The 23,455-nt window shown below is 48.4% G+C and overlaps 1 protein-coding gene across 4 annotated transcripts; it reads left to right on the forward strand.

Annotated features, from left to right (window-relative positions):
* The first annotated feature begins 5,576 nt into the window (after nt 1-5,576).
* KIF23 (kinesin family member 23) lies at nt 5,577-23,200 on the forward strand. Of its 4 annotated transcripts, XM_064157853.1 has the most exons (24): nt 5,580-5,669; nt 5,834-5,903; nt 6,045-6,173; nt 6,590-6,695; nt 7,752-7,888; nt 8,444-8,553; nt 9,479-9,649; nt 10,518-10,559; nt 10,951-11,063; nt 11,174-11,295; nt 12,043-12,145; nt 12,479-12,558; nt 12,649-12,768; nt 13,535-13,694; nt 14,937-15,104; nt 15,313-15,470; nt 16,033-16,206; nt 16,770-16,949; nt 17,275-17,571; nt 19,750-19,980; nt 21,029-21,111; nt 21,399-21,480; nt 21,599-21,669; nt 22,388-23,200. In XM_064157853.1, the coding sequence occupies exons 1-24, from the start codon at nt 5,659-5,661 to the stop codon at nt 22,401-22,403; spliced, it is 2,934 nt and encodes a 977-aa protein (XP_064013923.1). In that variant the 5' UTR covers nt 5,580-5,658; the 3' UTR covers nt 22,404-23,200. The 4 variants fall into 4 exon arrangements, with proteins under 4 accessions (XP_064013921.1, XP_064013923.1, XP_064013920.1 ...); XM_064157851.1 differs by lacking the exon at nt 10,518-10,559 and having other exon boundaries at nt 5,577-5,669; nt 5,837-5,903; XM_064157850.1 differs by lacking the exon at nt 10,518-10,559.
* The last annotated feature ends 255 nt before the right edge of the window (nt 23,201-23,455 follow it).

Here is a 23,455-nt window from a genome sequence, read left to right on the forward strand (position 1 = left end):
TTTCTTGAACACTTCCAGGGATGGGTACTCCACCACCTCCCTGGGCAGCCTGCTCCAGTGCCTGACCACTTTTTCATCCCAACAGGAAGGTAGGTGGGCAGCTGCTGCTCCAAGCAGAGAGCAAACAGATCCCAAGCCAACAAATCCCAACCAAATTTTCCTGCTGTGGACAGCAGGACCCTAAGATGCCTTCAGGCTTGGAATCCCTGCTTCAGACATGGCTCCAGCCCAATAAACTGCTCTAATATTGGGGAATAGGAAATGTGGGGATGGGCTCAAGCCAACCTCCTGATGCACAGCAAGGCCAAGTGTGCAAGATCCTGCACCTAGGTCAGGGGAATCAGAAGCTGAGTGAGGAGTGGCTCAAGTGCAGTCTGCAGGAGAAGGACTTGGAGGTGTTGGCTGATGACAAACTCAAGATGAGCCAGCAATGGGCACTGGCAGCCCAGAAGGCAGCCATGTGCTGGGCTGCATCTAAAAAGTGTGGCCAGTAAGACGAGGGAGGTGATTCTGCCCCTCTGCTCTGCTCTGCTCTGCTCTGCTCTGCTCTGCTCTGCTCTGCTCTGCTCTGGTGAGACCCCACCTGGAGCCTTCTGTCCAGCTCTAGATTCCTCAGCACAAGAAGGACATGGACCTGTGGAAGAGGGTCCAGAGGAGGCCACAAAGATGATCACAGGGTTGGAGAACCTCCCAGGCTGAGAGAGTTGGAGCTGTTCAGCCTGGAGAAGAGAAGGCTCAAGGGAAACCTTCAAGCAGCCTTCCAGTACCTGAAGGGGACTACAGGAGAGCTGGGGAGGGACTTTTTACAAGGGCTTGTACTGCTAGGATGAGGTGCAGTGGCTATGGGGTGGAAGAGGGGAGATTGAGACTGGATATTAGGAAGAAATCATTTCCAGTGAGGAGGATGAGACACTGGAACAGGTTGGCCTAGGGAGGCTGTGGATGCCCTCTCCCTGGAAGTGTCCAAGGGCAGGGGTGGATGAAGTGTTAAGCAACCTGGTCTAGTGGAAGTTATCCTTGCCCATGGCAAGGGTCATGTTTGAGGTCCCTTCCAACCCAAACCATTCTATGAATCTAAGAATCCTACCATCTCAAAAGCCTGCCTGCTAGAAATTTGAACTTTGAGTTATTCCTTCCCTGCTCTGGGGAAATGTTAGCTGCAATCAGGGAAAAGCTCCAGGGAGGAATAAAGGAGAAATAAAGGAGAAATAAAGGAGGGTTTATTTGCACTGGAAAGAGGAGAAGGGGGAAGGAAAAAAAAAAGAAAAGAAAAAAGCTGAATTTCCAAAGATGAAAATGTTTCCCCAAAGCCCCACTTGCTTTAAAAAAAGAGGCTTTTCCATCCTCCTGGCTGACAGCAGACTGGTGGGAGCTGACTCCAAGCAGTTGAGCTATTTCACAGAGGAGCCTTGGGTAGAGGCAAGCCTCCTGCTGCTGTTTGTTTTAATGCTTCCCACTGAATGTCAACGGAGACCAAAGAACGACAAGTACACAGAAATACCCACCATAAATGCCAGCCCTTGTTAGCCAAGTAAATTGTGTGCTTAGCTGAGTCTGAGAGGAATCTTTGCAGAGCAAACACTGCCAGGAGCGTGAGGCAGAGCAAATATGTGAAGAAGAGGCGAAGACATGGAGAGCGACTTGGGAGGAATGTGATGGAGTGCCACCAAGTGCAGCTCTGCTGCTGGAAAGCCTTGGCTAGGCCTGGCTGAGGAAGTGGAGCTGGATGGGCATGCTGAGCTCCCCCTGCCACTGCTGACACAGCACATCCCCAGGTCTTCTCCTCCACCAAGCTAGCAGGCGTCAACTGTAGAATCACAGAACGGTTTGGGTGGGAAGGGAACTTTAAAGGGCATCCAGTCCAACGCCCTGCAGTCAGCAGGGACAGCTGCAACTAGTGCTGGTTCCTCTCCCACCTCCTTGGGCAACCTGGGCCAGGGTCTCACCACCCTTGGGAGTGAACATCTCTCCCTTCTCTCCAGTCTCAATCTCCTTCTTGTAGTTCAAAGCAGTTCACAACAGGCACTGCTCGAAATCTGTCCCCACCTTTCCGACCAGCCCCTTGAAGCACTGAAAGGCCATCAGAAGGTCTCCCTGGAGCCTCCTCTTCTCCATACTCCAGAGAAGGGTGACGAGGCTGGGGAGAGGCCTTGAGCATAGCCCTACGAGGAGAGGCTGAGGGAGCTGGGATTGGTTAGCCTGGAGAAGAGGAGGCTCAGGGGAGACCTCATTGCTGTCTACAGCTACCTGAGGGGTGGTTGTGGCCAGGAGGAGGTTGCTCTCTTCTCTCAGGTGGCCAGCACCAGAACAGAGGACACAGCCTCAGGCTGCACCAGGGGAGATTTAGGCTGGAGGTGAGGAGAAAGTTCTTCACTGAGAGAGTCATTGGACACTGGAATGGGCTGCCCGGGGAGGTGATGGAGTCGCCGTCCCTGGAGCTGTTCAAGGCAGGACTGGACGTGGCACTTGGTGCCATGGTCTAGCCTTGAGCTCTGTGGTAAAGGGTTGGACTTGATGATCTGTGAGGTCTCTTCCAACCTTGGTGATACTGTGATACTGTGATACTGAGCAGTCCTAGCTCGCTCAGCCTGGCCTCATAGCAGAGGGCTTCCACACTTGCCAGCACTGCTGTGACCTCCTCTGGCCTCACTCCAACAGGTCCATGTCTCTGCCACGCTGAGGACTCCAGAGCTGATGCCAGTACTGCAGGTGAGGTCTCAGCAGAGCAGGGCAGAGGGGCACACTGCCCATGCTGCTGAGGATCAGCCCAGGACATGGCTGGGGCTGGGCTGGGAAAGCAGAGTGCTGGCTCACATTCATCTTTGTACTACCCCAGCACCCTTAAGTCCTTCCCTGCTCTGAATTTCCTCTCACAGAGTCCAAGTCCTCATCCAAGTCCTGTTTCTTGCCCGACACGAACCCAGGGCAGCTCTCAAAGCTCGTTCTCACTCATTAGGTTTCAGTCTTTGAAGTTCTCTCTGGTGCCCATCTCAGGAGGTAATAACAGCATGTGACTAATTAAAACCGAAACTAAGACAGGAGGGAGGTGCAGTAGGGTCGTGTTGACTGCATAAGGGTGGTGACTGCCCAGAAGAGCAGCTCCAGCTCTTACCCTACCTTTAAATTCCACTCAAGGCAGCCTCAAGGGCAGCTGAGGGACATGAAGGTCAAGCCCCAGAGTCAAGACAGGTTGTCACCATGCTGTCACCTTCCTCACAACCCTAGCAAGGACAGATCTCCTCCTCCTCAGCACGGTTTCCTATTTGCACTTTTGGTTAACATTTACAACAGGACAAGGTGGCTACAGCAACTGTTTTTCTTGTGCCTCCCAGCTCTCTCCTTCAAGACAAGGACCTCCAGAGCAAAGCTCCTGCCAAAAAAAAAAACATCAAACTAGATGATCTTCAAGGTCCCTTCCCACCCAAACCATTCAAAGAATCTATGAATTATGCCTTCAAAACACAGAAGGTGGCCAGGGCTGAGAAGCAAACACTTTGGGCACACATCTTTTGCCACCAGGGATATAAAAAAAAAACCCTACCCCAAACCCAAACCAAACCAGCAGCATTTTGAGAGCTAACTTAGACAGGGATTTGAAGGACTTGAAGGCACATTCTGTAGCTCAATGTTTCCCCTTCACCAAGTTCTGGATATCAGTTTCTCATGTCTCCCACTCAGTTCCCCCCCCCCCCAGTAACACCTTTGAAATGCCTTACACTGCTGACAGGATGATTGAAGCCAAAAATCAGCGAGATAATACATCTGACAGCTGGCTCATCATTCATACTAGATTAAATTATCTTAGGAGAGGCGAAGGAATTAATCTAAATGCCAGAATTAGGACCACAAAGCTTTGTTTAAGTTTCCTTTCAGCATTGCTTCTTGGCTGCCCTTCTCATCGCCATCCACCCCCAGAGCAGCAGCGAAAGGGAAGGAGGTGCAAAGGAGCTCCTGCAGAGCTCAGGGGTGTCCCAAGACTGCTGGAAAGGAAGAATTCCCTGCCCAAGGCCCGGGTTTAATCCTCGCTCCCCGCAGGAAGGCTGCAGCCGCAGCAGCCGGCGGTGGTTCCACACCATCTAGTGGCACCAGCTCCCCACGCAGCTCCGGCAGCCTCCAACGCTCCATCACCAGCCAGGGCACGGCAGCTTCCCAAACCAGCACAGGAGCTCCGCTGCTTCCTCCCCATGGTTCCGCTTCTGGTGAGACAGCTAGCTTCTTATGAGCTAATTGCAATTAGGCTGTCAATAAAAGCAACGCTTTGCTTCAGCCAGCATCTGACCGGGGACTGCACCAGGGCGGTCTGCCCCTCTTCTAAAGCCCCCACCTGCAGGGCTGGGGCCAGCTCCCAAGGCGGGTAGTGATAGGACTGAGGGGAGTGGAGCAAAACTGGAAGTGGGTAGATTCAGATTGGATGTTAGGAAGAAGTTCTTCACCGTGAGGGTGGTGAGACACTGGAACAGGGAGGTGGGGGAAGCCTCATCCCTGGGGGTCTTTAAGGCCAGGCTGGATGTGGCTCTGAACAGCCTGCTCTAGTGTGAGTTCTCCCTGCCCATGGCTGAGCTGGATGATCCTTGAGGTCCTTTCCTGCCCAGACAGTTCTATGAGGTCACTGTGTTTGAGCCCTGGGTCACAGCTCTAAAGGCCACCAGTCAGGTTGAGCTCAATCACTCTTAAATCACAGACTTCAGTCGATTCTCAGCTTCAGTGCAAATGAACTGAATCAAGTAAATTTGCCCCCTTCAGACGAAAAAAGCAACCAACAACGAAATCCCAACACACTGTCTTCTATGTTTCACTGTGGCTGCTGTCAGAAAAAGCCATGGTCCATCTGTCTACAACTACCTGAAGGGACATTGTAGCCAGGTGGGGTTGGTCTCTTCTCCCAGGCAACCAGCAACAGAACAAGGGGACACAGTCTCAAGTTGTGCCAGGGGAGGTCTAGGCTGGATGTTAGGAGGAAGTTGTTGGCAGAGAGAGTGATTGGCATTGGAATGGGCTGCCCAGGGAGGTGGTGGAGGCACCATCCCTGGAGGTGTTCAAGAGAAGACTGGATGAGGCACTTAGTGCCATGGTCTGGTTGACTGGATAGGGCTGGGTGCTAGGTTGGACTGGCTGAGCTTGGAGATCTCTTCCAACCTGGTTGATTTTATGAATCTGTGATTCTATGACCTCATGTGCCCACCTAGTTGGCACTTGGCCCAAGCCCTATGTCTTAACCAGTGGTTTAAAATCCCTGCGAGGCCGGGTCTCAGTTCTCTCCGGTGTTCCTGGCCCCGTTGTACCGAGGTTAGCCCTTCCCAAAAGCCCAGGGGCTGCACCGGGTCCACGCTGCCTAGCAAGGAGCGCCCGAGCTATGCCCGCGGTGTCCAGCAGGGGGCGACAGCGCTGCGGGCCGGTTGCCGCTATGGCAACGCGTGCGGCACTCAGACCCCCCCTCGCCCCCCGCCCCAACACGCACCCGGGGGTGGGCGCTGGTTGGCGGCTCTGCGGTACGCAAGCACGCACGCTACGTGATGGCGCAAGACGCCGCCGCTCGCTGATTGGTCCAATTTGAATCGCTGCGGACGCGGGGTGCAGTCGGTTGGAGCCGGAGCAGGACCGGAGAGGCAGCAGCGGCGGCAGCAGCTTCGGTCGCGATAGCAGCCTCTTCCCCGCGACATGAAGTCAGCGTAAGTCCTTCTTCGCTCCCGGCACGGCCACGGGGCGCGGTTTGACCTCGGTCTGAGTTTGTCCCGCCTGTCCCGGTCGCCCCGTCCCACTCCCGAGGGGCCGCCCCGGGTCGCCCCTGCCCCACTCGTGAGGGGCCAACCCTCACTCGTTCCCCTTGTCACAGTAGGGCCCGGACGCCGCGGAGGCCGGCGCTGAAAAAGCCGTCCAACCCTAGTCTGAAGGATCCCGTGGGGGTAAGTGCAGTGCCGCTGGGCAGGGGAAGGGCCGTGGGGAAGCCCCTGCGGTGAGGGCGTTCCTGGGGGACACGGGCTGCTGCCACCCTTTAGGGCTGCTCCGAGGAGCAAGGGGCCCTGATCCCCCCCAAACCTTCCCAGGTGTACTGCAGGGTGCGGCCCCTCAGCGGCCCGGACCAGGAATGTTGTATCGAGGTGATCAGCGAGACCACGGTGCAGATCCACCCACCTGAGGGCTATCGGATATTCCGCAACGGGGAGTACCGGGAGGTAAGGGAAACCTTTGTCTGTGTGTCCTCTGCCCTGGAGCTGGGCTGAAATGGCTGCTTGGAGAACGAGGAGGGGGGGGCTCCAAGGCCCTGTTGTTGAGGTTTTCCCCAGCCTTCTAGGTTGCACTTTAAGAAATACACGTTTTTAAGTCCGAAAAAACAAAAGGTGCAAAAAATGCACCCTTAGCCATCAAATGTTTCCCATCTATGAAAAAGCTCTAGCGAGGTGGAGGAAAGGGGTAAAAGGAGCTAAGGCAAGGCTGGCGAATGCTTAAACTGCTTGAAGGACGTTTTAATGCAGAAGTGCTGGGCCCAGGAGTTGCCCCCAGGAATGTGGGTGACAGGTGGAGAGAGAACTTAATATTCTCAAAGGTCTCTTGCAACCTCACCACTTCTATGATTCTGTCTTCTCTTCAGACTCAGTATTCATTTAAAGAAGTGTTTGGCACCCTTGTTGCGCAGAAGGAGCTGTTTGATGTGGTGGCTAAACCTCTGGTGGAAGATCTCATTCGTGGGAAAAATGGTAAGTGATTTCATAAGGCTCAAGATTTATTTGCCAGGTAAAAAGATGAAAGTCTTGCTTGCAATGCCTTCCCTATACAGCATCTTTGGAAGCTGCTCTTGTCTTTCATGACAGCATAAGGCAGTTTGTAGGGCCTGATCTTCTGGGCATGGTTTGATATTGCTGTGCTGGTCCTTGAAATCTCTAGGTTGTGTCAGACTCCTCAGAAACAGTCAACAGATAGGCCCTGAGGAGGACTTTGGAGTGGTCGTGGGTGAAAAGCTGAACATGAGGCAGCACTGTGTGCTTCTGGAGCAAACCTGTCCTATGCTGAGCCCTGGCAGTGTAGGCAGCAGGTGGACGGAAGGGCTTGTGCCCTGCTGAGACCCCGTCTGCAGGACTGGGGCTGGATCTGGAGTCCTCAGCACAGCAGAGACATGGACCTGTTGGAGCAGGGCCAGAGGGAGTCCACAGCAATGCTAGGAGGGCTGGAAGCACCCTGCTGTGAGGCCAGGCTGAGCGAGTTGAGGTTGTTCAGCCTGGAGAAGAGAAGGCTCCAGGGAGAACCTCCAGTGGCCTTTTAGCGCTTCAAGGAGGCAGTTAGAAAGCTGAGGACAGACTTTTGAGCAGGACCTCTTGTGACAGGACAAGAGATGATGGTTTGAATTGAAAGTGGGAGATTCAGACTGGAGAGAAGGGAGAAATGTTTGACACTGAGGGCAGTGAGACCCTGTCCCAGGCTGCCCAGAGAGGTGGGAGATGCCACATCCCTGGACCCTTTGCAGTCAGGTTGTTTGGGCTGTGAGCAAGCAACTCCAGTTGCACGTCCCTGCTTGACTGTAAGGGGTTGGAGTGGATGGCTTTGAAAAGCCCATTACCACCCAAACGAGTCTGACTTTATGCAAACAGCAGTGATGAGAGTGGCTTTTGCTGGGCTGGAATAATTTCCTGTTGACTGTTCAGGAGAAGTCATTATTTTTGGCAATCTTTATTTGACCCAAGAAAGAGTTTGTGCTTATAACTGAGCATCTTTAGGTGACAGCAAACGCGATCACCCAAATCTCTTGTCCCTCCTAGGTCTGCTTTTCACCTATGGTGTGACAGGCAGTGGGAAGACCCACACCATGACAGGATCTCCTGGTGATGGAGGACTTCTCCCACGATGTCTGGATACAATCTTCAACAGCATAGGTCCCTTCCAGGCCAAGCGGTTTGTGAGTGTCTTTGCCTCCAAACAGTGGATAAAATGTTGTGTTTTGAAGTGTTTCTCTGCTGTCTAGATGTGTGACTGGAGCCCTTGAATAAGAAAACCAACCAAAAAGCCTTCTTTCCCCTGGGATCTGAAGAGCAGGGCCAAAGAAGCAGATGTAGTAGCTAGAGATATGCATCTCATGAAGATGTGTTGTTTGGCTGTAACTAGAATTGATTAACTTGAAAACAATGAAAAGAAGAGGAACCTTTCTGAGAAATGGAATGAAAACTCATCACAAAGTCAAAAACCACAGGAAAGCTTATCTAAAATAGCCTAGAACACAATGTGAGGCTTTTCCTGTGATCAAACAGCTCTGGAATTTGGCTATCTAAATATATTTGAAGTGACATTGGCAGACATTTCTTTGAGAGCTTTTAGGAAGCATCTCGGAAATGGCTGTTTTCTGTAGAGGATGTGGTATTCCTTCACCTCCAGATCTCTTGATCAAGTCATTTGTTGGCCAATGGGATCTTTTCTCTAATGTTTGTCACTTTGTTGTCTAAACCTTGCTGCTCAGGTTTTTAAGCTGGATGATAAGAATGGTGTGGAAGTTCAGTGTGAAGTAGATGCTCTCTTAGAGCGCCAGAAAAGAGATGCCATGCCTGTGCCAAAAACTCCCTCTGGCAAGTAAGTAACTGCTGTGACAAGAATGAACCAGATTAATCTCAGTGTTACTCTCTGGGTTTTAACTTGCCTTAACTCATCTTTGTTTGAAAAAAAAACCCAACAAATAAATATACCTGGAAAAGTAGGTTATTGAGAATCTCAGCATGGTGGGGGTTGGAAAGGGCCTCTGCAAATCATCCAGTCCAACCCCTCTGCTAAAGCAGGGGCACCCACAGCAGCTTGCTCAGGGTCACAATGGCCAGGTGGGTTGGGGAGCTCTCTGGAGAAAACCCCACAACCTCTCTGGGCAGCCTGCTCCAGGGCTCCAGCACCTTCACACCAAAGAAGTTTATCCTCCTGTTCAGGTGGAACCTCCCAGGTTACTGTTTCTGCCTGTTGCCTTTGTCCTGTCACTGGGCACCACTACCAAGAGTCTGTCCCCATCCTCTTGCCCCTCGTACTTTACTCATGCTGAGCATTTAGCAGAGATCCCCTCTGGGGCTGTTTCTCTCCATGCTCAGCAGCCCCAGGGCTCTCAGCCTTTCTTCCTCACAGAGATGCTTCAGGCTCCTCAGCATCTTTGTAGCCTTCACTGGACTTCTCCAGTAGTTCCCTGTTTCCTGAACTGGAGAGCCCAGAACTGGACCCAGTACTCTAGATGTGGCCCCACTAGGGCACAGTAGAATCCTAGAATGGTTTGGGTTGGAGGGGACCTCCAAAGACCATGCAGTATTTTGAGCGATTGCACAATCAAGTATTTGGATCAGAAGACTTGGAATCAGTCAACAGAAGTCTGGGGTTTGTGCCTATTAATCCATGAGTGAAACTTCAGACCCTACTGTCTGTCATCAGAAATTATTTTCTTTTAACTGTGTGGCTGCTGCCTGAGTTATTCCCTGTCTGTGACTGCTCCACTACAATCACTTTCTCTGTGTGTTTTCAACAGGAGACAGATTGATCCAGAATTTGCTGACATGATCAATGTGCAAGACCACTGCAAAGTGGAAGAAGTTGATGAAGACAATGTTTACAGTGTCTTTGTCTCCTATATAGAGATCTACAACAACTACATCTATGACCTCTTGGAAGAAAACCCCTTTGAGCCTATAAAACCCAAGTGAGTTTCCTGCTTGAATTATGCTTTTGTGGGAGCTCCAGTGTGTCTTTGTGACTTTGGTCTTGGCAAGTCTGGCTCAGTTCATGAGAATTCTTTAAAATCACCTTAAAGTGATGGCAAAGGGGTCCAGATTGTAATACTGAAGTGTGCCACGTAGTTGTATTCCTGTTAAGGCTTGATGCTTTCATTAAAATAAGAGATTAATAAGCAAGTATTTAATTTGTTAGACAGTGTAAAGTATCCCACTGAGATTCTTAGTCTATTTAAGCTAGCTCCTAGCAGGTGACTACAACTTGAAGAGTAAGCTGAAATAGCTGACTTGAAACAGCATATTGGGCAAAATCAGCTATTTTTCTAGCTTTACACTTAAAGAAGGCTTGCATATTAATTAACTTTGTGCCTGTAATTTGCATTAAAGCAGCAAATTAATTTTTTCATAAAGGAAATTCTGGGTAGCTTTTGGAAAGCCGTGCTTGGCTGATGTCTGAAATCTTGAGACATAGGGGGAAAAAAACCCCAAACCTAAAACCAATCTGCAAATTCATCTTTGAATACATTTAAGTTCTAAACCCATTAAAGAAAGCCCAATGCCAATTAGTACATGTGTTAATTAAAGATCAACAAAGAGCAGAGCAAAACATGCTGAACCATCAAGGACTGTCTCCAAGCTATTGATGTGAGAAAGGCTTGAATAAAATCATTTGGTTTAATATTGTGTTCATACCCAACCAAAAAACCATCCCTCAGCTTGGGTGTTTTGGATTGTTTCTACTTCTGGAACTTTCAGTGTTGTTCTACATGAAAAGCTTTTGGATACAAACAGAATGACTTAATGTGTTTGTTTCTTTTTAACCCTATTTTTTGGTAGGTGGAACAGTTGCAACACGCCTGTGCGAAATGCTGACTTGATGTACGTGCATAAGTGTCAAAAAGAAAGCAAATTCTGTCAGTAGAAGCAGAAAGTCAACTAAAATAGACTGGCTTCCTCTCACTCCTTGCTTCACTAGTGACTATAGAATGCTGCTGAAGCCATCTTGCTTCTGCATGCATGTAGAAAACCAGTAGCTGCCACCCAAAGCCATGATTTGCAGTAAGAATTGCAATCAAATACAGCTTCTAAATTAGAGCAGTAGCTGAAGTGTCACTAATCTTGGCTAGATGTGTGTCCCTGTGCTTCCTCTTCCATTTGCTGTATCTTAGCATCCTCAGTCTGAACTTGGCACTTTGAAAGACAATTTGTGTGATGTATTTGTGCCACAAACTACTCAATTCTAGTGACTTGTTTTTTCCCTATTTTTAAGACCTCCCCAGTCCAAACTACTTCGTGAGGACCAGAATCACAACATGTATGTCACAGGCTGCACAGAAGTTGAGGTAAAATCTACAGAAGAAGCTTTTGAAGTGTTCTGGAGAGGTAAAATCTTGTTCAGTACAAAGGACTTTATCCTGGGCATGATCTTGATGAAAACAGAACTGACTGGTTAAAATGTTTTCAGAGGGGTTGTTTTCCTTCCTTCTTCCCAGGTCAGAAGAAGAGGAGGATTGCAAACACTCAGCTGAATCGAGAATCAAGTCGCTCTCACAGTGTGTTCATCATAAAGTTGGCCCAGGCACCCCTGGATGCTGATGGGGATAATGTGCTGCAGGTGAGTTCTGGGGCAGGTTCTTTAAGGTCTGTACCATTTTCATCCAGTTCAACCCTCAACCCAGCACTGAAGGTCCACATGCTGCTTGAACATTCCCAGACATGGTGATTCCATCACTGCCCTGGGCAGACCATTCTAATGTTTGAGAACCCCTTCTGGGAAGAAATACTTCCTAATATCTAGCTTGAACCCCCCCCGGCACAACTTGGAACTATTTCCTCTAGTCCTGTTACTTGACACCAAGGAGAACAGGCTGCCCCCTCCTTGCTCCAACCTCCTTTCAATTAGTTGTAGAGAGCAATGAGGCCTCCTCTCAGACTCCTCTTCCTCAAACTAACCATCCCCAGCTCCCTCAGATGTTTCTCGCAGGCCATGTGCTCCAGGCCCTTCACCAGCCTCCAGTCCCTTCTCTAGACACATTTGGGCTTTAGGAAGAAATTCTTCCCCATGAGAGTGGTTATGCACTGGAACAGGTTGCCCAGGGAAGCTGCGAAGGCTCCAAGCCTGGAAGTGTCCCACTCCAGGTGGGATGAGGCTTTAAGCAACCTGGTCTGGTAGGGAGGGTCCCTACCCATGGCAGGGGCATTGGATTTGGTTGGAAGCTGCTTTAAGGTCCCTTCCAATCCAGACCCTTCTGTGATTCTCTGCTATGCTAAGTGTGCATGCTGGTTTGAAGAAGCTTGGGTATTCCCCTCAGCCCTGGTAGAAGGAACAATGTAGAAGCTACTGGTGTGTGTTCTGTGACAGGAGAAGGAGCAGATCATCCTGAGCCAGCTGTCACTGGTGGATCTGGCTGGAAGTGAAAGGACAAACAGAACCAAAGCTGAAGGCAGCAGGTTGCGAGAGGCAGGTATGTGTCACTTTCAGGCAGCCTGGTGACTTCATCTACTAATCCATGGTCAACTTACTCTTGTCTACTAGAGAAGGCATCACAGGAAGAATTGAAGGGTTCTCTTGTGATGTTCAGTTGTCTGATCTGATAAACCCTCCAATCTGGAAAGCAGAAGTTTTTAGCAGCACTTGGGTTAATTAGAGCACTTGTCTAACAAATGTAACTTAACTTTAACTGAAATTTGTAACTTAACCAGTTTCTTCTCAAATAAACTGCTCAATAATTGGAGAGACTAATCCAAGTGGCTGCCACCAGATTCATTCTTTGTTTTCCTTGTGTTGCTTTTTAAAGGTAATATTAATCAGTCCCTCATGACGCTAAGAACCTGCATTGAAGTCCTAAGGGAAAACCAGATGTATGGAACAAATAAGGTGTGTGTGCAATACATGAATTATCCTTTGATTTGGTGAAGGTCTGGTGTAAAGAAAGCTTGCTAGATCTTTTCTCTACCTCATTTCAAGATGGTGCCATACAGAGACTCCAAACTGACTCACCTCTTCAAGAACTATTTTGACGGGGAAGGAAAAGTCCGAATGATTGTGTGTGTTAATCCCAAGGCTGAGGACTACGAGGAGAGCTTGGTAACTATACAGATTTTACCTCGTTCCATCCATCTTCTTTCCTCTGTATCACTGAGGTCTTGTTTAGTAGGTCAGAGGAATGATATATTTCCTTGCCTGGGCAGGTGAGATGATAGTCACATAATATTGTAGGGCAAATATGGGCCAGAGAGAAGGAAGAAAACTTTTGTGGTGAGACCTTGGCCCAGGCAGCCCAGAGAGGCAATAGATGTTGTTTTCTGGAGCTGCTAGACATTAGAAAAGCATGGTGAGACACTGGAGCAGGTTGTCCAGAGAAGCTGGGGAGACTCCAACCCTGGAAGTGTTCAAGGCCAGGTTGGATGAGGCTCTAGTTGCAGGTGTCCCTGCTGATTGCAAGGAATTTAGATTTAGATGGCCTTTAAAGGTCCCTTCCAAGCCAGACAATTCTATGATTCACTTGAAATGTGCCCTCAAATTCATTATTTTTCCCTCCTAAAAATGACACTGCCACTTGCTTCCAAACCAGGAAAGGTTTCTCTTCATTCCAGAAGTCCAAATAGCCACATTTAGGTGTTTAATCCTTGCTATGACTGTACTTAGAAAAGACTTCAGCTGTCTCACAGTGATGGTTGGTTGGGGAGGTGATACTGGATGGTTTTTGGATGTTCTGCTTCAGAGTCACAACTCGTTGGGCACTACTTCAGACAACAGCTTGCTCATGTTCCCTCTAACACTTCTATTTGCCCTCAAACTGCCGTTGTGCTGCTTCTGGCTGGTTGTGTTGTTAACCCTCTGCTCTTTACAGCAAGTCATGCGCTTCGCAGAGATGACCCAAGAAGTGGAAGTTGCCAGACCTGTTGACAGAGCCCTCTGTGGGTTAACCCCAGGCCGGCGCTACAGGAACCAGGCCTTCAGAGAGGAGCTGGCACGGAAACTGGAGCTGCGGGGCGGCCCCATAGATGGAGGTGAGTGCCAGAGTGTGGTGGTGACAGCACAGGCTGTTCTGGTGGGGACTGAGGCTGTTCTAAAATGCTGTCTGAGCCTTGGAAAGGCAAAAGGAATACCAGTGTGGTGGGGATTGAAGGGACCTCTGGGGATCATCCAGTCCAATCTCCCTGCTTGCCTAGCATCACAGTGGCCACCTGGGTTTGGGAGCTTTCCAGACAAGGGGACTCCACAACCTCTCTGGGCAGCCTGCTCCAGCACTCCAGCACCCTCACACCAAAGAACTTTCTCCTCATCTTCAGATGAGTTGCAGTTTGTGCCCTCTGGGCACCACTGAGAAGATTCTGCCCCCATCCTCTTGTCCCCACCCTTTAGCTCTTGCTGAGCATTGAGCAGATCCCCTCTCAGGCTGCTCTTCTCCAAGCTCAACAGCCCTAGGGCTGTCAGCCTTTTTCCTTTCCTCCTCAGGGATGCTTCAGGCCCCTCAGCATCTTTGTAGCCTCTGCTGGACTCAGTAGCAATTTCTAGTCTCAGGAACTGAGGAGCCCAGAACTGGACCCAGTACTGGAGATGTGGGGTCACTGGGCTAGACTATCTGGGGAGAAAAACCTCCCTCTATCTGCTGGTTTTGCTCTTCTTCATGCACCCCAGGACACCATTGTCCTTTTGGCCACGAGGACACATTGCTGCCTCAGGGTGACCTTGTCCCATCAGCACTCCAAAGTCCTACTTTGCAGAGCTGCTTTCCAGCCAGTCAACCCCTCCTCACCTGTATTGGTGCAGGAGGTTCTTCCTCCCTAGGTGGAGGACCCTACACTTGCCCTTGGTGAACTTTATGATGTCTTAATGGGAGGAATGCCACTTAATTGTAAACCTCCTCTGTTCCTGTTCCTGCTCTTTTCCTACAGCAGTGCTACTTGTAGTAGAAACCCAGTTCTTGTGTAAGTCTCAGAGTAATTCTTTGTTATTGATGGGTTGAATTCATGGTCTCATTATTGCACCTCCTGGAAGGAAATTTCTGCTGAGGGTGATACTTTCTATGCTTAGGCATCAAGAGTTGCCTGGAGCTGTTATAAAGCCATGAATCAAGAATGTCACATCTAATCTTTTCTCAACACTGTCATCTTTGAAGACTTCTTCTCATTAATGATTCTGTCTGCTCCATAGCGCTGTGAAATGAATGATCTTGGGCTGGCCTCTGTCAGGTGGAATTGTCCTGCTTTGTGTTTGCTGACAGACTCTCTTGGCTTTCAATCCTGCAGAAACAGAAGAGCAATTCAGTTCAGACACCTTCTTGCAGAACTTCCCTCCATTGCCTCCCTGTGAGCTGTTGGACATTAACAATGAGCAGACACTTCCAAAGCTGATCGAGGTACTGGAGCAACGCCGTAAAATGAGGCAAACCTTGTCAGAGGAGTTCTCCAAAAATGGTAAGAGTTGCAACCTCAGTCTGGAGGTTTTAGCATCCTTGGGAGTCTTTTACTTAAGGGATCTCATGAAAGAAACAACTTGTCTTTTAAAAAACAATCCTGATTTTGAGGTAATGATGTTGCTGGTAGCATGAAATGGAGAGGAGAAAACCCAGACCTGGTTCTGCTACAGAGATACAGTCAGAAGGGTAAAATAATTCTCTTGCAGTGCTTGCCTTCAGAAAGATACTGCAAGATTTTGACACCAATGTTGCATCCAAGGAGAAGTATTTTCAAGGAAAGCTGTCTGAAAGAGACAAAACAATAACAGGGCAGAAAACAGAGATGGAACGTCTGGAGAAGAAAATTAAGACTCTGGAATACAAGGTCAGGATACCTCTTTCTACCTGTTTTTGACAAGCTTCTTGGTATCTTTCATCTATTTGGACTTCTGTAAAGCTTTTGACACAGTTTCCCATGTCATTGTTGTTTCTGAGCTGGTTAGAGGTAGATTTGATGGGTGGACTGCCCAGTGGATAAGGAATTGGTTGGATGATAGTATTCAAAGGGTAGTGGTCAATAGATTGATGTCCAGATGGAGATGGGATACAAGTGGTGTCCCTCAGGGGTCCTTAGTGGGTCCAGTGCTGTTCAATATCTTCATCAATGACACAGCAAGATGGAGGCACCCTCAGCAAGTCTGCAGATGACACCAAGTTGAGTAGTGAGGTTGATAACACTGAAGGATGGGATGGCATTCTTATGAGGTGAAGCTTTAAATAGGTGAAAATGAGCAACTTCAGCTGTGAAACACCTGAACCTTTTTGGTTTGGGGACTACTTCTCTGGGGCTATTTGTACAACAGCCAACACAGTCCAGTCTGTGTTACCAATAATTCTGGGCTTGGTTGGTTGTGCCACACAATCAGTTCCTTCCTCTCCTCCTGCAGATTGAGATTCTGGAGAAAACCACCACCATTTATGAAGAAGACAAGCGCAGCCTTCAGCAAGAGCTGGAGAACAAGAACCAGAAGTTGCAGCGTCAGGCTTCTGACAAGCGGAGGCTGGAGGCTCGCTTGCAGGGCATGGTGACAGAAACAACCATGAAATGGGAGAAGGAGTGTGTAAGTGACTGCTGGAGGAGCTGGGTGGCTTTGCTTTGGGAAGCAGCAGCATTAGGAGTGGATGTAAACTACAGCACAGGAAGTGCCATCTCAACGTGAGGAAGAACTCCTTTACTGTTAGAGTGCCAGAGCCCTGGAACAGGCTCCCCAGAGAGGTTGTGGAGTCTCCTCCTTGGGAGACTTTCAAGGCCTGTGCAACTCACACTAGATTATGCGGTCCTGCTCTGAGAGGGGGGTTGGACTGAGTGACCTTTCAAGGTCCCTTCCAACCCCTAATATTCTGTGATTCTGTGTTATCTGAGGGCTGAGCTTACTGCTTCAGGACCACTGATGTAGTTTTAACCATGCTCTCATTTGTCATCCTTTAGGAAGCAAAATGCTGATGGCATTAACCGGGGGACAGTTGTATGATCTGAAAAGTCTGTTTTGAGCTTGGTCTGCTATTGTTTCCAACAGCTTGTATCTCCCTGGGGAAGAATTCCATTCCATGTGGAATATCTCATTCCCTTCAGACATTCAGCCCAAGTCTGTGTGCGGTCCTTCATGCCGTTCCTCCCTTGCAGGAGCGTCGTGTAGCAGCAAAGCAGCTGGAGATGCAGAACAAACTTTGGGTGAAAGATGAAAAGCTGAAGCAGCTGAAAGCCATTGTGACAGAACCAAAGACTGAAAAACCAGAGAGGCCCTCACGGGAGAGGGACAGAGAGAAGCCTGTTCCCAGATCTGTGTCTCCTCCACCAGTGCCTGTGAGTTGCCTTGAAAACACCTTTGGATAGAGGGGAATAAGCAGATCTGGGACAATGAATGAAGTGCAGACCACTTCAATGGCTAGGAAATGGTTACCAAGCACAGAACTTGGTTTGAATTCTTTGTCTCCTGTTGCCTTTATCAGTGCTCATTATTTGTGTGTCTCTCTTCTGATGATGCTGGTGTTGGAGGAGTGGCTCTTCATGCTGTCACTGCCACACCATGTCTCTCCAAACCCATGCTGGGTTGGCACCCTGCAGGTTGTATTGGTTTGGTTTATTGATGTTTCTGTGTGCTCACTAACTTCTTTCCTGTTCTCTCCAGCCTTCTAGTAACCTTGCTCAGGTCCCTCACAGCCAGCAGCTGGTGAGCAACCCTCAGCTGCACAGACGTTCTAATTCTTGTGGCAGCATTTCTGTGGCCTCCTGTGTGCTGGAATGGGAGCAGAAAACCCCTTCACACAAGCAGACCAGTGGCACACCCACTGCAAGGAGTAGACATCAAGAGCAAAGTAGAGACTATAATACCTCAGACAGAAGGAGAGGGATGTGCTGGACTGGAGTCATTGAGGTTCCCAGGCGTAGAGATGAGCTAGAGATAGAAGAGGATCAATGCTGCAGGGTTAGTGCTGCTCCTCTCAAATGTAGTGTTGCTTGGTCTGGCTCCAAAGCTCCTTGCAACAGCTCTGACCCTCAACATACCTAACATAGAGTAGAGTTCTCCCCTCAGTGTATCTCCAGTAGATTATCACTGCTTCCAAATCAAGCTTCACTGCTTATTCTCTTCTGAACTAGATGATTAGAAACTCCTTACAAAGCACCTGTGTATTTCTTGCTGGCACTTAGCCCTTGCAAGGAGCTCTGAACTAGCTAGACCTTTCCTCTAGATATGTGTCCTCATGTTTTAACTTGTGTCTTGTCTCCTCAAACCTATCTTGCAGCCTGCAATCTGTTTGGGCAGCTTAAAAGGTGGTTTTTGTGAACCATATCTGCTGGAAATGGTGCTTGGACAAACATTTTGCTTGGGTGAATCTTAACTTGAACTCTTTGCCCTGATTTTCACGTCTGTGTTAAAGTTCTGGGGGCTTTGCTTACAGGTGGGAGACTTTTTTTCTTTCCACTAAAGCCCTGTTTGTAGTGGTGGTGTCTCTGTCACATTATCTCGCTGTCACAGTGGCTCAGGGAAATCAAAATGAATTGTACAAAGGAGGAAAGTTCATTGTGGTACAATTTAGTTTGGATTGTTCTTCAAAATCTCCATCACTTGCTGGGCCCTCTAAAGCCAGGGACATGCCTTTAAACAAATTTTATTCCAATTAATTAATAAACCAACCACTGCCAGCAAAGCAAAAGATGTGAGCAACATCTTTTTCTGTGTCTGCCACAGTCAGACATCACCAGCAGCAGCATGCCCACCCCTTAAAACTTCTAATGCACCTTGGCAGAATTGTTTCCTGAAACCACCAATGGAACTAAGGAGTTGCCTAGTAAAAAGGGGGTGAAAATGTATTTAAATTCCTTTTGTTGTTGTTTTACTGGCAGATTGTTTTGGCTGAAATCCACATTTCCCTAGAGAGGCTGAATTTTGAAGAGCTGTTTTAGACTTGTAAGGGGTTTGTGTGGGAAGGGCAGAGCCAATCTCATGGCTCCTCCCTGAAGGCGTTGAAGGCCAGGTTGGATGGGGCCTTGGCCAGCCTGTTCTAATGGAAAGTGTCCCTGCCTATGGCATGGGGGAGTTAGAACTCAAGGATCTTCAAGGTCCTTTCCAACCCAAACCATTCTGTATCTGTTGGTTAAAGAACTCCTAATTGATGATGATGAGATTTGCATTTCTAGGTTTGGAGCATAACCTTACTGTTATTCAGAGGTCTCTAATATGAAGTGTGTAAAAGGAACAAAGCCTACAGATACTCTTCTGAAAGCCCATTAAGAAGTCTCAAAGGGGAGGAGGTTTTTAAGCAAGTTTCCAGAATGTTCTGACTTTCCTGAGCACCTGCCAGTAACCTTCATAAAATACAAATATCCAAACTTTGATCATTTCTCATGGATTTCCAACAGCTGAGTTCAGGAAGGTCAGCACAGAGGCTGCTTCCTCTGCTCTATTTACTCAGGAGTGAGGAGCTCACAAATCTCTTGGAGATGTTGGAAATCCATACTCAGATCTGCTTGCTTTGCTACCTCAGAAATACATTTTAATGTCTGAATGCTTCAATGAAAAGATAAATTTGTCTTTTCTGGTTGGTTAATATGTTCATAGCAATCTGTTTGGATTTGGAAACTCAGAAGGAGTGAAGAACAAGGAGCAATGGTTTGAAACTAAGAGAGGTTAGATTCAGACTAGAGAGAAGGAAGAAATGTTTGACACTGAAGCTGGTGAAACCCTCACCCAGGTTGCCCAGAGAGGTGGGAAATGCCCCCTGCCTGGAATGATTCTAGATAGGGCTCGTTGAGGCTCTGAGCAACCTGATCTAGCTGAAGGTGTTCCAGCTGACTGCAACGGAGTTGGACTAGATGACCTCTAGAGGTCCCTTCCCACCCGAACTGTGATTCTCTATCCTGAGGTGTGGAATGGCACAGATTGGCTAACAGCCAAAACTGACAAGGAGCAGGAAATTGGTGCAGAAATAATCTGTCCATGATGCTATTCAGGACTCTTGGTAACTCTGACAGCACTTCAGGAGCCAAGCTTTGATCTTGACCCAAACACATCTTAACCAAACCTGCACAGTTGACTCCTGCTGATCACCTCTGAGATCTCCTGTGTGCTGATTTGCTTCTGCTTCTCTTCCACTCTGCTCAGAATGCTCCTCCAGTTCGCCTCAGACACAGACGGTCCCGCTCAGCTGGGGAGAGGTGGGTGGACCACAAACCACCTTCTAACCTGCCCACTGACACAGTCCTGCAGCCACACGTCCCTCATGCCATCACGGTGGCAGCTGCCAGTGAAAAGGCCCTAGCTAAGTGTGACAAGTACATGCTGACACACCAGGAACTGGCCTCTGATGGGGAGATTGAAACCAAACTCATTAAGGTAAAGCAAACTTGGTGATAACCCTCTCCAAAACCTTCTTCTGGCAGCTGGCTTACAGAAAAGCTACACTTGGCTCCAGCTGGGAAGATTCTGTTTGAAAGTCTTGTGTAGGTGGATCCAAAATTGCTTTTAGAGCCTAGAAATGCTTCTCTGCAGCGATGATGAACTTCAGTATCAACCATTGGCAAGGGTTAGGGCTGAGCTGGCTGTTAGGTGAGTGATAGCTACTCTCTGCTTTAGCTCAGTCACTGTTTCCCCATGAACTAAATTAATTTTTCCCTAGTAAAATGGAATAATCCATTTGGAACAAAAAGTTTTCTGGAGTTGTGGCTGCAGTTGATCTTGTGGAATCAGTCTTGAGGTGATGTTGGTTGATTTACACCAGCAGAGTCACTCTTGATGTTATTTGATCTCCACCAGCACTAAGTAAGCTTGCTGCAGAGTTGGATGTTCAGATGCTCCAAGAACATAATTTTTAGTAGTCAGCAGCCAAACAGAGACAGCCCAAGCTTTGAAACCTTGCAGTGGTTGGGCCCCAAAGTGCTGACTGGCCTTACCTAAGGCAAACTGAGAGCTTTGGTATTTGTAGCAAGAAGCTTTTAGTTCCTTTTCCCTACAGTTAGGGGCATTCCAATGATGTCATCTTAAGCTTTGATATTTACAAAGCTCTCCCTCTTTTAAAACAACCCTGCAGGTTTCAGCCAAAAGCCAAGTCTTGCATCACTGATGACATTCCTGTTCATGCTGTGGGTTGGAACTGTTGTAACTTAAGCCCATTATGTGATTTCTGGGGTGTCACTTAGTCATAATCATGCAGAAATACTTGTTATCACATTGACTGCTCTCTAGGTTTCTTGCATGATCATTGTGGGTAGATGGTGTTCCTTCTTCATTGTCCTCTGTATGGCAAGAGAAGATGTCTAATGGAGGGGAGTGAGTTGGTGGCTGCTGATCTGCAAGCAGTGACAGTTGTAAGCACTTAATTCTTGTGACAACCTGACCTGTAGCCATCAAACTGTACCTTGTGAACTGCTTTTTTGCTTTCCAGGGTGATGTTTTCAAGACCAGGGGTGGTGGACAGGCTGTGCAGTTCACAGAGATTGAGACACTGAAGCAAGAATCTCCAACTGGGTGAGCTGTGGTCTTCCTTTTAAAGGTGGTGTAACTCCAGCAGCACATGGGCAGCCACTTCTCATCCACATGTTTGGACTGGAAGCTGCTCAGTCGACCAGGAAGTCACACAAAAATAACTGAGTGGCTTCTAGATGCTGTAGGTGCTTTCAGAGTTGGTGTGCTGCTGAAAGCAAGGTGTCCATTTAGAATGAAGGAGGAGACCTGTCCCTGTGTGTGAGGATCTGCCCACATACCTCGTGTTGGTCACATTTTTCTTTCCCTCCCTATTCCTCCTCCTCCTCCAGGAGAAAGCGAAGATCATCCCCTTCCAATCCTGACCCACCTGAGGATGCTGCAGACTCTGAATGGACTGATGTAGAAACCAGGGTAAGCTAAAAAGGAAGGAGTGGGACACCTCATGCTTGATCTGGGTGGTAAGTTGGGGTGATGCTGACTGTTGAGTGAGAGATGAGCAGGAGATGCTGACTTTTCTGTGTCTTCTCAGTGTTCTGTGGCAGTGGAGATGAGAGCAGGATCAGTTCTTGGACCTGGCTATCAGCATCATGCTCAGCCCAAGTAAGTGCAACTCTCCTTTGCAGCAGGGAATGATCTTTCCTCATGGCATCTAAAGTGAGAGCTTCACCTTTGTTTCTGTGTCTTCAGATAGATAGGAATCACCTCTGTCTTTGCTCTAGTATGATTTAGGAAGGAGAGGAAACCGAGGCAGATAGTGAAATGTCTAGGGAAAGGTCATGGAATAACTGAATAGTTTTGGTTGGAGGAGACTTTGAAGGTTGTGGAGTTCAACCATTCACCCAGCACTGCCAGGTCACCTCTAAACCATGGCCCTCAGCACCACATCTCTATGGCTTTGAAAGCCCTTTGGGAATGCAGACAGCACCACTTCTATGGGCAGCCTGGGCCAGGCCTTGACAACCCTCAAGGGGGAGAAATTGTTCCTCATGTCCAACCTAAAACCCCTCCTCTTGCTTCTTCCTTCATGGACTTTACTACAGCCTACTCAAGGTGGCCATTACTGCTTGCAACAGCCTTGCTGCAAGATAGTAAATCCTTTAGTTTGCCTGTGGCATGAGTTTGAGCTGGTTAAAGAACTGAAATAAAATGTTTCTTGATAGCTCTGCTCTTTGCCTATGTCAGTTTTGGCCTTGCTTAGCACAGGACACCTGAGCCTGACCCAGCAGAAGAAAGAAGAAGGCTTTTGAGTGCTGTTAAGCGAAGCTACTGCTGGGGCAAGTCCGAAACTTGTCTGTGGCTTTTTTCTTGTCTCTTTTAGGAGAAGAAAGCCCTAAAGTGAAGGTGATGCTGTGCTGGGATCCCCTGGGTTTGATCAGACTGATGGAACAATCTGCTGCCAGGGACCAGCTGGATCCAAACTGCTTTCTTAGCAGCACAGGCTGGGTTTTGATAGCCAATAGCCTGTGCTGAGTAAATGGGAGATGTTTGCTTGCTGATCCCTTTCTGGGTGTGGATACCTTGAGTAGATGCCAGAGGAATACACTGCAGTCCTGTCCTCTGGGCTCCAGCTGAACGCCTTCTGTCTCCTGTGCTTAAAACCCTTGTTGGGAAGCTGGATCTTTCTAGATTCATGACTGAAGGTTTTTGCCTTGTCTGGGCTTCCAGATTTTAACCATTCAGAACTGTTCCTGGTCACTCTCCATCCCTGTCAGCTCTTCTGAGGAGGCATCGATGCTGCTATTTATTTAGACACAGTCAAGCACTTTAAAGTGTCTCTCTCTGCCATTTCATATTTTATTCTAGCCAGCAACAGCCTGGAAAGGTCTCTTCCTGGGATCTTCCAAGATCTCTTAGCATCCTCCAAGCTCTCTTCCTAGCAGAATTCCCTCTGGATTATTTAATATGCCAAACAGCCTCTGCAAACACTTTTTATACCTTCCTAGTAACAAATCAAGGAGGCTGATGTGAGGAGCTATGGTGACTATTTTGTAGTGGAAGTCAGTAATTCCATGTTTTCCAGCTGTAGAGATGGGGTCCAAAGGTGTTTTGCTCACAGATGCAATGAGAGCTCACCAGCTGGGGCTCTGCAAAGGTGTTATAATAAAGACTTTCACTTGGTGCCTCTTACAAACCATGGTGTTGTTGTTCAGGGCTGTGGTAAGCTGAAGGAACTCAGCACTACAGCATCTTCTGCAAAGGGCTGGGGGCTGAATAATAGAATCTCAGACTGCTTTGGGTTGGAAGAGACCTTTCAAGGTCTCCCACTGCCTTGTCCTCACTGTAAGCTGTGGAAGCAGAAGGGGCTTGAAGAGGCTGGCACTGACCTCAGGTGCAGGAACCTGGGCTGCTTCTGCTGCATAGCTCAGCATGGTTTGTGTTGGAAGGG

This window comes from Pogoniulus pusillus, chromosome 17, assembly GCF_015220805.1.
Source record: "Pogoniulus pusillus isolate bPogPus1 chromosome 17, bPogPus1.pri, whole genome shotgun sequence".
In the NCBI taxonomy this organism is placed as follows: domain Eukaryota; kingdom Metazoa; phylum Chordata; class Aves; order Piciformes; family Lybiidae; genus Pogoniulus; species Pogoniulus pusillus.